General features: G+C 37.0%; 1 protein-coding gene across 1 annotated transcript; it reads left to right on the forward strand.

The window, feature by feature from the left end:
* Nucleotides 1-7221: 7221 nt before the first annotated feature.
* LOC131033129 (uncharacterized) lies at nt 7222-10392 on the forward strand. The gene has a single exon (XM_057964264.2). The coding sequence runs from the start codon at nt 7235-7237 to the stop codon at nt 9752-9754; it is 2520 nt and encodes an 839-aa protein (XP_057820247.2). The 5' UTR covers nt 7222-7234; the 3' UTR covers nt 9755-10392.
* Nucleotides 10393-12517: the final 2125 nt, after the last annotated feature.

The raw sequence follows: 12517 nt of genomic DNA on the forward strand, positions 1-12517 counted from the left end.
TGGCTTCTTGGAGTCCTAAAATGCTCATGGCTTCCGAAGAACTAGTTGGTCAACTTGTAGACTATGTAAATACATATTTTGTTTTCAAGAATGCAGGTGTAAGGAGTTTTGTGGCCATTGAGCCCTAGGCAATTGTGCCATTTGGCTAGGGTCTTGAAGAAATTTGATGCTTTGCTCTTTTATAGCAAGTACATTTAATAGTGGAACAGACTTGCCTTGATGATGAAGTTTTTATGCCAAGGCAAAGAGGCTTTCTAAGCCATGAGGAGAATGTTTTCATGTTTAGTTTGGAAAATATTGTAAAAAACAGGGAGTCACTGTTTTAGAGTCAATTTCGTTTCATTAGCCTACTCTCCATCATGCATTGGAGCTTGTAAGGTTGTTATGCCTCCTTCTAATTGCTTGTGAACAAGCACAAGGAGGTATTTTGATGTCATCTATGGGTTTGAAGTTGCCAAGATCAATCAATGATCTTTGAGGCAAGATTTGGAATGCCAATTTGCTGTCACAGTCAACTAGGACCGAGTTTTACATTTTCTTTGAAGTTATATATGTATTCTTCTCCTTCAAAATGACAGGTATGAAGGACAAAAAGCCATTGAAGACTGAGCCTTATAAATTTTCTATTGGAAATTAATTTTTGAACGATGCAATTGCACTACAACAAAGTGGCCTTAAACAAACAACAACAAAAAGACTAAACTATACCATACTTAAATTTAGCTACTCTCACACCCTTGACTAGGGTGTGTGATCAAGCTACATGTTTAAGAAGATCTCTTTTGTATATGAACCATAATCTAAGAGACCTCATTATCTAAATCCACCGAAACAAGAGAGAGGAGAGGGGATACCTTCTTTGATCTATCCAGAGAAGAAGGTTGTTGAGTAGAATTTATGGAACAACCCAAAGGAGGCACACCAATGTCACCCATAGAAAGGGGGTTTAGTAACTTAAGGAGGAGCAAAAGTAACATGAGGCTCCATAGGAGAGGTGATCTTTACCACATCAACAACCAAAGGCACATCAAGTTCTAAATCAAAACCATCTTCAACCATCTTCAACCACATCCACAATAAGATGAGAGTGTAAGGCATTCTTCCATCATGAGAAAGATCTTGAGACCTTAATGTGAGGATAATGCCAACATTGGCAAGGGATGCCTTCATACTCTTAAGGCTACTCGAAGAAAAACCCTCCTCTTGCAAAACAATTTCTACTAGGAGGCGCTTTACAAGATTCTTGCTATCAAGATTCAAGTGTAGGTGATGTGAGATAATAGAGCTCCCAATACCAACACAATTGGAATCACACAAAAATTGAAGAAAAATATTTAAGAGACAAATTGAAATTGGCAAAATATTCAAGGATCTAGTGAGAGTATTAAAATATGAAACTCATGGCTTCAATAAGTGAACATGTTCGCAACAAAGTTGGAAATGACTCTCAAGAACAACATTGCAACAAAAAACCAAATCAAAAGAAACCGCAAAGAAACCCTTACACAAAAATAGATTTCTATTTTTTCCTTAGTAATAGATTGTCTCTACTAAAAACCCCATTTGTTTAGATTGCCAAGTTGATGTCATTATTTATGACATCTATTTAAATCAACCCCTTTTGAGAGAATAACTCTTGATTTTATAAAGCCTCATCTCTCAAAATCACAACAAGATTAGGGTGACATCTATGGGGCCACCACAATGCACCCACCCATATGGGTGGGTGCATTGTTTTGGCCCCATAGCCATTGACCACGACTAGAGGGGGTGCCTAGAAGTAGAGACCTCCCTAACATGGAGAGAAGGGTACATTGCACCCTTATGTGCACCAAAATCCCGCAAGTGAAGCAATACCATCTGCCAGAGCTATAACATGGCATTTCAAAGGAGAGGCACAACAAATGTGAATCCACAAAAGAAGAAGCACCATAAAAATGGAAGCCCACATCACTAGATTCAACAACACACCCGTAAATAGTAGAATCTCCTAGGACACAAACCTCTTAAACACCTAGCAAGGAATCAAAGGGGATATATGAGGTAAGTGAGACCTGCAAATCTAGTGCATGTCTAGCAATTGGTAGTACAACTTATCATATAGTTCATTTTGTAGGGTTTGTAAGGATTATAGGTGTCATTTTTCTTGCAATCCTAAGGTCTTGATTGAATTGTAAATAATAAATAATACATGTATTTCAAGGAATATGGAGGGTGAAAATGGACACCCTTATGCATGAAAAAAAAATATTTAACATTTTGTTCTCCTATGTGTATTTGTAATGACACTAAGAATGAGAGTTAGAAGTCAAACACATGATACAAAACATCTTTAGCATTGCAATCTATGGCAAGGTGTCAATTTATGTATGTAGAGTACTTCAATTGGTAAAGGGGGGCTAATGATGGATTTTAATAGTTATGGTGAGATTTATGATAGGTGAGTGGTGTAAGAGAAGTTGCAACCAATTTTGGGAAGTTGACAAAGTGGAGCAAGACATTGGATTTCTACATGAAAGTGATGGATGCCTAGTTGTTGGCACATGGTTTTGCTCCCTTGTTTTGTAAAACATTTATGTGTATGAATATTTATAGGTTTATAGATAACTAAGAGAATGTTGTTACACTCGAGAGAGAAGTATCTTGATTATGTAGTATTGCTTCACAAGATTAATACATACTTGAGCCTTTCTTTGATAATAGTGTTTTTTTTCATTGAGAAATTTCTTTGTATATTATGATTTGGTAATTTATGTTCTCTCCATTTTATTTAAATATTGCTTTATGCATGAACACTAATATATACAGTGTTTGATATTATTGTTGCAGTAGTTCACTCTATTATTTAGCATTTGGTCTTAGAGTCATGTTTTTTATCAAAAGGGGATTGTCTTTCTAGAAGTATTGTGATTTTTTTTGTGTTGCAATTCGAGCATATTGCTTTGTGTTTTTTAAGTTTTCTATGTGTATTGGAATCTAAGGAAAACCCATCTTGATTGGAGATTTGAGGAATTCAATGAAATTAGTTATGAGTTGTGGAAGCTAAAACTGGAGGACCTCCTTGAAGAGAAAGATCAATAGAGAGGTATTTCAAATGTAAAGAAATAAATGCTATGTTCGTTATTGATTGGATGAAGTTGGATAAAAATATATGAGAAACTGATCAATTATGTCTTGCAAATTATTTCTTGGTAAATATTTTTGAGGAGGCAACCACATATCTTCCAAAGAAGAGGATTGGTAAGAATTACTAAATAGAGTTTGGTAAATAAATTATATTTGAAAGAAAATTATATTATTTAAAAATTAATTATGGAGAATATGTGAAAAAAATTGAATTCGTTTAATTTAATATATGATATAACATATATAAAATGTTTCCAATTTTACATTGCTCTCATCTTCTCACATTGCTCTCATCTTCTCACTTCTGGTTTGCATCTGTTCTCAGGTTCACTGTGGTCTGCGGAACCCGACCTCCTTATATATTATGAACAGGGGAATTTTATCAGATTATGTAGTTGGAAATGCTCTGGTAGACATGTATGCAAAATATGGAAGCATAGATAAGGTATGCGAACTGTTTGATATAAATGCTTCAAGGAAATTTGTTATCATGGAATACCCTCATTGCGGGATATTCACAAAGCGGATTTGTTGAAAAGGCTTTAGAAACTTTCAAGCAAATGCAATTGGCAGCTGTAAAGTCAGACTGGACAATCTTTGCAGCATCTTGTAAGCCTGTGCCAAATGGGATTTTCGGAACAGGGTATGGACATCCATCAAAGCATAAAGGTTAGAGGTATTTTGTCAGATGTTTTACTTGCAACTGCTGTGGAAGAAAACGTTTGGAAGCATAGACAAGGCACGCAAACTGTTTGACAAAATGCCTTAAAAAAATGTGGTCTCATGGAATGCGATGATTGCTGGATATGCATGAAATGGATTTGTTGACAAGACTTTAGAAACTTTCAAGCAAATAAAAATGGCAGTTGTAAATCCAGCATCCTCCGTGCCTGTGCCAAAATGGGAGTTTTGGAATAGGGTTTGGGATTTCATCAAAGTAAAATGGGAGATTTTTGTCAGATGGAAATGCTCTAGTAGGTACGTATGGAAAATGTCGAAGCATGGACAAGGCATGCGAACTATTTGACAAAATGCCTCAAGAAAAGGTGATCTCATGTAATGCCATTGTTGCAGGCTATGCACAAAATGGATTTGTTGTCAAGACTAGAAACTTTCAAGCAAATGAAATTGGCAGTTGTAAGGCTAGCATCCTCCCTCCAGTCAAAATGAGAATTTTGGAACAGGGCATGGGGTATCCATCGAAGTATAATGGAAGGGAGTTTTTTGTCGGATCAAGTTTCAACTCCTCTTCAAATAAAACTAGGCTCACACACCACACGAATCTATCAGGCATGAGAAACTCTTTTAATGAAGAACGCACTATGTATAGAGATCCGTAACCTACTACAATTTGTGTCTCGATCTGCAGCTATTTACAACATATGTGAATTAGAGATCACAGTCATCACTAGTTTCTCACAAACACAACAACAAACAAAAACTTATGCTCGCAACAAAATTTACAACATATGTGAACTAAAGATCACACTCATCATCACTAGTCTCTCACACAAAGAAGTCATATGACGCATACGAAGAGGATATCATGCTAAACACAAGAACATAAAGTCAGCATCCTTAACTCTACCTAACTCTACTTTATTTATGTATTTTATTTTAATACTTAACTCTACTTTGATTATTTTATGGAAATGTTGGAGAATCTTATAAAAGGGACATATGATTTTATATTATATCTTTGAAGACATTACCAACATTTTGTACTAAGAATAAATCTTCGTTCACTTTTATTGAAATGTAAGTTAACGTTGAAAAGAAATTCCTTCCTTGTTATTAAATTATTATACGCTTCGTTCACTTTTATTTATTACTTTATTGAAATACAGGTTCATGTTAAAAAGAAATTCCTTCCCTGTTAAATTATTATACGCTTTTTCTTTGTGTTCCACAAGGTCTTTGCATCTTTTATTATTCTTCTGAATTGTTTATCCTTTTATCCTTTTGCCTTTCAAGGACAATTGAAGATAAAATACTATCTTGCTTGGGTGAATGTATGAAGAATTAACTTGGTTGTTCCTCGTCTTAGAGGTATTTTGTCAGATGTTTTACTTGCAACTGCTGTGGAAGAAAACGTTTGGAAGCATAGACAAGGCACGCGAACTGTTTGACAAAATGCCTTAAAAAAATGTGGTCTCATGGAATGCGATGATTGCTGGATATGCATGAAATGGGTTTGTTGACAAGACTTAAGAAACTTTCAAGCAAATGAAAATGGCAGTTGTAAATCCGGCATCCTCCGTGCCTGTGCCAAAATGGGAGTTTTGGAATAGGGTTTGGGATTTCATCAAAGTAAAATGGGAGATTTTTGTCAGATGGAAATGCTCTAGTAGGTACGTATGGAAAATGTCGAAGCATGGACAAGGCATGCGAACTATTTGACAAAATGCCTCAAGAAAAGGTGATCTCATGTAATGCCATTGTTGCAGGATATGCACAAAATGGATTTGTTGACAAGACTAGAAACTTTCAAGCAAATGAAATTGGCAGTTGTAAGGCTAGCATCCTCCCTCCGGTCAAAATGAGAATTTTGGAACAGGGCATGGGGTATCCATCGAAGTATAATGGAAGGGAGTTTTTTGTCGGATCAAGTTTCAACTCCTCTTCAAATAAAACTAGGCTCACACACCACACGAATCTATCAGGCATGAGAAACTCTTTTAATGAAGAACGCACTATGTATAGAGATCATATCATGCACATGAAGGGGAGATCCTGCTAAACACAACAACAAGCAAAAACTTACGCACACAACAAAATTTACAACATATGTGAACTAAAGATCACACTCATCATCACTACTTTCTCACACAAAGAAGTCATATGACGCATACGAAGAGGATATCATGATAAACACAAGAACATAAAGTCAGCATCCTTAACTCTACCTAAGTCTACTTTATTTATGTATTTTATTTTAATACTTAAGTCTACTTTGATTATTTTATGGAAATGTTGGAGAGTCTTATAAAAAGGGACATATGATTTTGTACTAAGAATAAATCTTCGTTCACTTTTATTTATTACTTTATTGAAATGTAAGTTAACGTTGAAAAGAAATTCCTTCCTTGTTATTAAATTATTATACGCTTCGTTCACTTTTATTTATTACTTTATTGAAATACAGGTTCATGTTAAAAAGCAATTCCTTCCCTGTTAAATTATTATACGCTTTTTCTTTGTGTTCCACAAGGTCTTTGCGTCTTTTATTATTCTTCTGAATTGTTTATCCTTTTATCCTTTTGCCTTTCAAGGACAATTGAAGATAAAATAATACCTTGCTTGGGTGAATGTATGAAGAATTAACTTGGTTGTTCCTTGTCTTTGGCTTTTTCTTTTCCAGCCTCAGGAATTTATACACTGCTGCCCCTTTCGGTGCACATCTTTATTCTTAACCCACCACGATGTTAATGAGATTCCAATTTTTATTAATATAAAAATGGCATCAATGAAGGTACGAGCCACCGTTATCAGAGTGTGCTTGCTTGGTTTTGTCCTTTGGGCCATCTAGTCTGTTCCTTAGTTTCCAGAAACGCGACGGTCTCAAACGCGTTTCTCGTTTCTAACGGCCGTTTCTGCAGCGTTTGTAATATGTTTTCCATTGTTTTGATTTGTCAGTCAAATAATTGTTTTCCATTATAAGTGGGGTAAAGTAATTGTTTTTAAAGTAAAGTAAATGTTTTAAATGGTAAACTAATTGTTTTTAACAGGTTTGATAGTAAAGTAAATGTTTTAAACAGATTTGACAGTAAAGTAATTGTTTTTTATTGATTTAACATTGACACACTGATTTTTTTTGGCATGTGAAATTGTATGTTTCATAGCTTAACTTTAGATTAACTAGTAGATGCAGATTATAGTTTTGTATTTTAGAAACTTTAACTTCATATTTTTTATTTATGTGAAATAAAGTTTTTTAATGAAAATATATATAAAACTCCATGCTTTTTCATTTATGTAAAATAATTTTTTATAATTATATATATATACGTTTCTTATACGCAACCTTTAAATATTCCGTTTCTGTTGCCGTTGCGGTTGGGTTTCTTGTTTCTGGTAACTAAGGGACTTTGTTCTTGTTTGAAGGAGCATGGACGCAGGAATTAGCCATTCACTGTCGGGTGTCTTGCAAGATTATGCGCGGCTGATTTCAGTGGAATGGATTGTATGGATTCTTCTACTCATTAGCATGACGTTGCAGATTGTTTTGGTTGTTCTTGGTGCGCGCAGATATATGAGTTCATGTGGAATTTTTCACTTTGTGGTGTGGGGAGCTTACATTTCTGCGGATGCTGTGGCCATATCTGCACTTGGAACCATGATGTATAGTGTTCGGAGTGGGATATATGGAATATGGGCTCCAGTGTTACTGCTGCATTTGGGGGGACCTGATGCCATAACTGCCTATTCCACGGCTGATAATGAGCTATGGTTGAGACATGGATTCAATATGGTCTATCAAGTTTTAGTGGCAGTGTATGTTATTTATTCATCAGCATTGGAAGGCCACGCATTGGTTTCTGCCATCCTTCTGCTGGTTGTAGGAGCCGCCAAGTATGCAGAGAGGACGCTTGCTTTGTGGTACGCTAGCGATTTTCAAATTGTCATGTCATGTCTGCCAATTTCAAAATATATAAAGGAAAAAAATGTTGTACAAGATCGTGGGTATGTCATTATGGGAGAGAAGCAACTGCACAGAATGATCGAAAAAGAGGGGGGAAAATCTTCAATGCAAGGAAAAGATATGGAAGCAGGGCTCCAGGCGGCTTCACTGGAAGGAAGAGATATAGAAATAGAACCAGAGGCACCACAACAGGAAGGAAGAGATAGAGAAGCAGGGCTCCAGGCGACTTCACTGGAAGGAAGAAATAAAGAAAAAGGGCTAGAGGTGCCTCTATTGAAAGGAAGAGGGATAGTAACTGTTGAGGATCTCAGGAACGCTAATATAAAAGTCGGTGGGGACTACAATCTCTGCCTTTCCCATGCGTTGTACAAAATGTATATGCGTAGGTTTGTAAGTTTGTATTTTGATGAAGGGGATTGGAAGGAGACAAAAGCTTTATGGGGTGAGCTTACTGGAAAAGAAGCATTTAGAATTGCAGAGATGGAATTGAAATTCATATACGATGTGCTCTTCTCCAAGGGAAGCGGCATAGCCTTCAGTAGATTTGGGATAGTAATGCGCCTTCTGAACTGCATTCTCATGGGAGTGGCAGGGTTTCTGATACTTAGATCACAAAGAGAAGCACAGTGGCTGGTGACATACATTGTGATTTCAGTGGCTGTTGTGGTGGAGGTGTTTCAGTTCTGCCGAATTCTGACATCAGACTGGACACGTGTCCGCTTGATTTGTGCCCACGTTGAGGAAACTGCACATACCCCCTTCCCGAACACTGTTAAGTGGCGCAGAATCAAGTTGATGTTGATAAAGACTGCAGTGCTTGCGCTGGGCAAGGTTCAGAAATTTGTTGGAGGAGATAGATACTGGAGCAATGGAATTCACCAGCACTGTCTAATAAGGACTTGCCATAATAGGTCTCGTTTCATGTGGAAGATGACTAAATCCATCCCAAAGGCAGACAATTTTATTGTAAGCTGGCACATCCACAAAGTGCCTGCCGAAGAGGAGCTTAGAAACTTCATTTTTAACATCCTAAAACGGATGTGTTCTCCGGAGAGTGATAGCGAAACATGCAGAGATGGAATTTACAACTTTGAGGAGGATTTGCTCAAAGAGGAACCAGAAATCAGAGGTATCATGTCGTCGCACGAGAATCTGGAGGAGGTCATTCTGATATGGCATATAGCTACCACAATGTGCGACACCCGAAGAGAATCATCCGAAGAGATCGAGAATGTACGGTCGAGTAGAATACTGTCGAGGTACTGTGCATACCTTCTAGTGTCACGCTCCCGTCTTTTGCCCGTCCACCCGGCTATGGCAAACATTACATACATGCAACTTGTGGAGCAACTTATGGGGAAGAAATATTATGGTAAAGACCCTGCACAACTGTTGGACTGCAAGGACAGCAGTGTACTTGGCTCTGGGGCAAAACTAGCCTGCGAGCTGCTAGAAAAAGGAGAAGATGAAAGGTGGAAGTTATTGGCGGAGTACTGGGGTGGATTGGTGATATACATGGCGGCGTACAATAAGGCAACGTTTCATGCGGAGTGCCTGGCTTGTGGAGGGGAATTTCTGAGTCAAGTGTGGGTTTTACTGGGTCATTTGGGATGTGGAGAACAGTCTGACTCTGCCGTAAGAAAGAAGATTGAGAGGTCCATGGAACCAGAACGGCTGGAACGGAAACGGCTGCTGGAACGGCTGGAACGGCTGGAACGGGAACGGCTGGAATGGCTGCTGGAACGGGAACGGGAACGGCTGGAACAGGACCAGCTGCTGGATGAGAAACGACTGCTACGGGAAGAGCTGGAATGGGAGCTGGTACTGGTACGGGACCAGCTGTTGGATGAGAAACGGCTGCTACGGGAAGAGCTGGAACGGGAGCTGGTACTGGAACGGGAAGGGCTGCTACGGGAACGGCGGGAACGGGAAGGGCTGGAACGGGAACGGGAAGGGCTGCTACGGGAACGGCTGGAACGGGACTAGCTGCTGGATGAGGAACGGCTGCTACGGGAAGGGCTGGAACGGGAGCTGGTACCGAAAATGCCGGAACGGGAACGGCTGATACTGGAACGACTGGAACGGGAACGGCGGGAACGGCGGGAACGGCTAAAGGTTGGAAGGGGAATGGTTGGAACGGGAAAGGTTGGAAAGGGATCCCTTGGGGTTGGAAGGGATACGGATACGGCGGATACCGCCGGAGCAACGGGGGCTCGTGGAATGGGGACTACTGCTTGGGGAGCTTCGGGATCAACGAGAGCGTCAGGAGTTCTTGGAAAGGATGCAAGAGCGGTATAAAGAGGAGCTACCAATCTCTTGGAAACAGAAGTTAAGGGATTACTGGGCACGCGATGCCGTAGAGCGTTTGGAACGGAATCAACGGGAACGACCATGATCCGTTGGGAACGGATTCAACGGGGAACGTCTACGCAGCCCCCAAAATTGCACTCATCATGCATGATGGCCATGATATGCCATGGATAACTGCAGGTTAATAATTTATTTTTGCCCTCATAAATAGCTTCTTATAGGGGATAACTGCAGGTTAATTATTATTTTATTTTTTTGGTCCTCCGCTCTTGGTGGATAAATGCATGTATAAAAATTAAAATTTGCCCCCTTCAGAAAGGAAATTTAAAAGATGAAACTTTTACTCTTAAAATTCTTAAATTTTTTTCAAACTTGCGGCTTAAAAAAACTTAGGGACAAAATTTATTCTTTTTATGAAAAAGCATTCTCTTAATTAATTAATTGTAAATTATAATACAATTTTTTGGTATTATCTAAAAAATTTAACCAAAAAATTAAAAATTAAAGAAAAAAATATTTAAAAATGTAAGTAAATATCAAATATAAGAGATAATATTATTTTTTATAAAATTATTTTTTATAATTAATTATTATATTAAGTAAAAAAAATAAAATTAAAAGTGAATAAAATATAAAATGCAAATTTTAATACAAAATAGAAATCATAAATTTCTATGTTAATTTTAGATTTACAATATAAAATATAAAATTTTGGATTAGATATCATATAAACCATTACATAGCATCAGAAAAAACTGAGTTCAGTAGTATCAAGGGCACCAAATGAAGGTGCATGCACAAAAATATACAGTTATCGGGCACCTCCACTATAACAAGGATGATTACATTAGATATACATAATTGAAAACAAAAAACATCATCAACAACCTATGTAAGAAACATATGCATTAGTCTAGGAAAATGAGATTTCAGCATATAATGATTTAAGCTTTAAGAGGTCTCATTTGAAATAATTAATTGAAGAGAGTTAAATCAAAGGCTCTTAGATCAAAATTTCTTTGATAGAACCTCTCTACTTCTAAATCATTGTTGCAATGGAGTCTCCTTTGCATGCTGATAAAAAACCAATTTTACATTAGCTTTTGGGGGTTCAAATTAATTCATTTAAAATTTATTTTTTTAAAGTATTTAGTCTTTATTATAAGCTTTCTAAATAATATAATTTTTAATATATTTAATTTCACTAATATATTTTTATTTTATTTCTTATGAATGTAAGTTTTTCACTGAACATGAACTTGTTTGTTCAATGCATTCGTAAAAATAGTAAAATAATTCAAAAAATATCTGAAAAATATCTATGCACTAGGTATTGATGTTTTCTTTCTAACAAAAAAAAAAATTGAATTTTGATATATATAGAACAAGTTATGTGTTCAAACGTACACCTATATCTAAATTATAATTTGTCAAACTTCAAAACTTAATAAAATAAAAAAATATTCAACATATCACTATAAAACCAACTGCATGCCCTGGGTATTGATGTTACAAACCAAAATTCAAAAGAATTAAGTTTTTATCATTTATAGAAAAAAACTTATATGTTTCGGGATACACATCACTCTTAAAAAAAGTTGTTTGCTGTAAAAAACTACTTTTTGAGGGAGATGGAAAAATCAATAAAAATTTATTCAAATGAATTTTAAAAAATATATATATTTATAATCTACAAACAAGATGTTAAAAATCACTAGTTTATATCATCTTCAAATTCTTAATGGTTTAAAAGTTATAGGTGTCGGAAAGTGAAGGTTTTTTTCAAAATATTCATCTAAGCGTCAAAGTTGGTCAAAAAGTGGGAACCAATATTGTGAGTTCACCCTGGGGGATCCAAGCCACCCACCCCAAGTTTCCATCCTACCACACTTCCACCCGACCATCAAGTATGGCATGTTTATGGGGGTGTGAGGTGTGCTCACGAATCAGGCCAGCTTCCTCCTGAGTAATCTCCATGTGTATCTGCCTACGCTCCAGGTGCCTCATAAAAGCCATTAGTGCTTGCTCAAATGCAGCCTTGCCCGGTTCATCCCTCTCCCAAGTGAATCTGTGTGATAACTCACGGATGTAAACAGTAGTGGCCCCCTCCTTGATCCACCTATCAAATTTGTCCGAGTCCAGCTTAAGTACAACAGTGCCCTGCATAGAGATAGAGTAAACAATGAGTCTCCTAAGAGACTCAGTGAGGTGCCTGGTATTGCTATTGAAGATATCATTATTGCGATACTTCCATATGAGCCAAAGAACCTCCAAAGAAAAACAAGACCAAAAGATATTTGCAATTTTCCTACAACCCTTGATATAGCCTAGAATAACATCTATGTATTCAAAAGAAATAGATTCCAAATTAAAACCAAACAATTTCCATATTTCTTTTGCAAAATGGCATTCAAAAACTATATGTTTCACAGTTTCAGG

This window comes from Cryptomeria japonica, chromosome 4 (genome assembly GCF_030272615.1).
Source record: "Cryptomeria japonica chromosome 4, Sugi_1.0, whole genome shotgun sequence".
Lineage (NCBI taxonomy): Eukaryota > Viridiplantae > Streptophyta > Pinopsida > Cupressales > Cupressaceae > Cryptomeria > Cryptomeria japonica.

What these genes read in the sequence shown, in the direction of transcription:
- LOC131033129 (XM_057964264.2), top strand. Translation starts at nt 7,235, where the DNA reads ATGGACGCAGGAATTAGCCATTCACTGTCGGGTGTCTTGCAAGATTAT.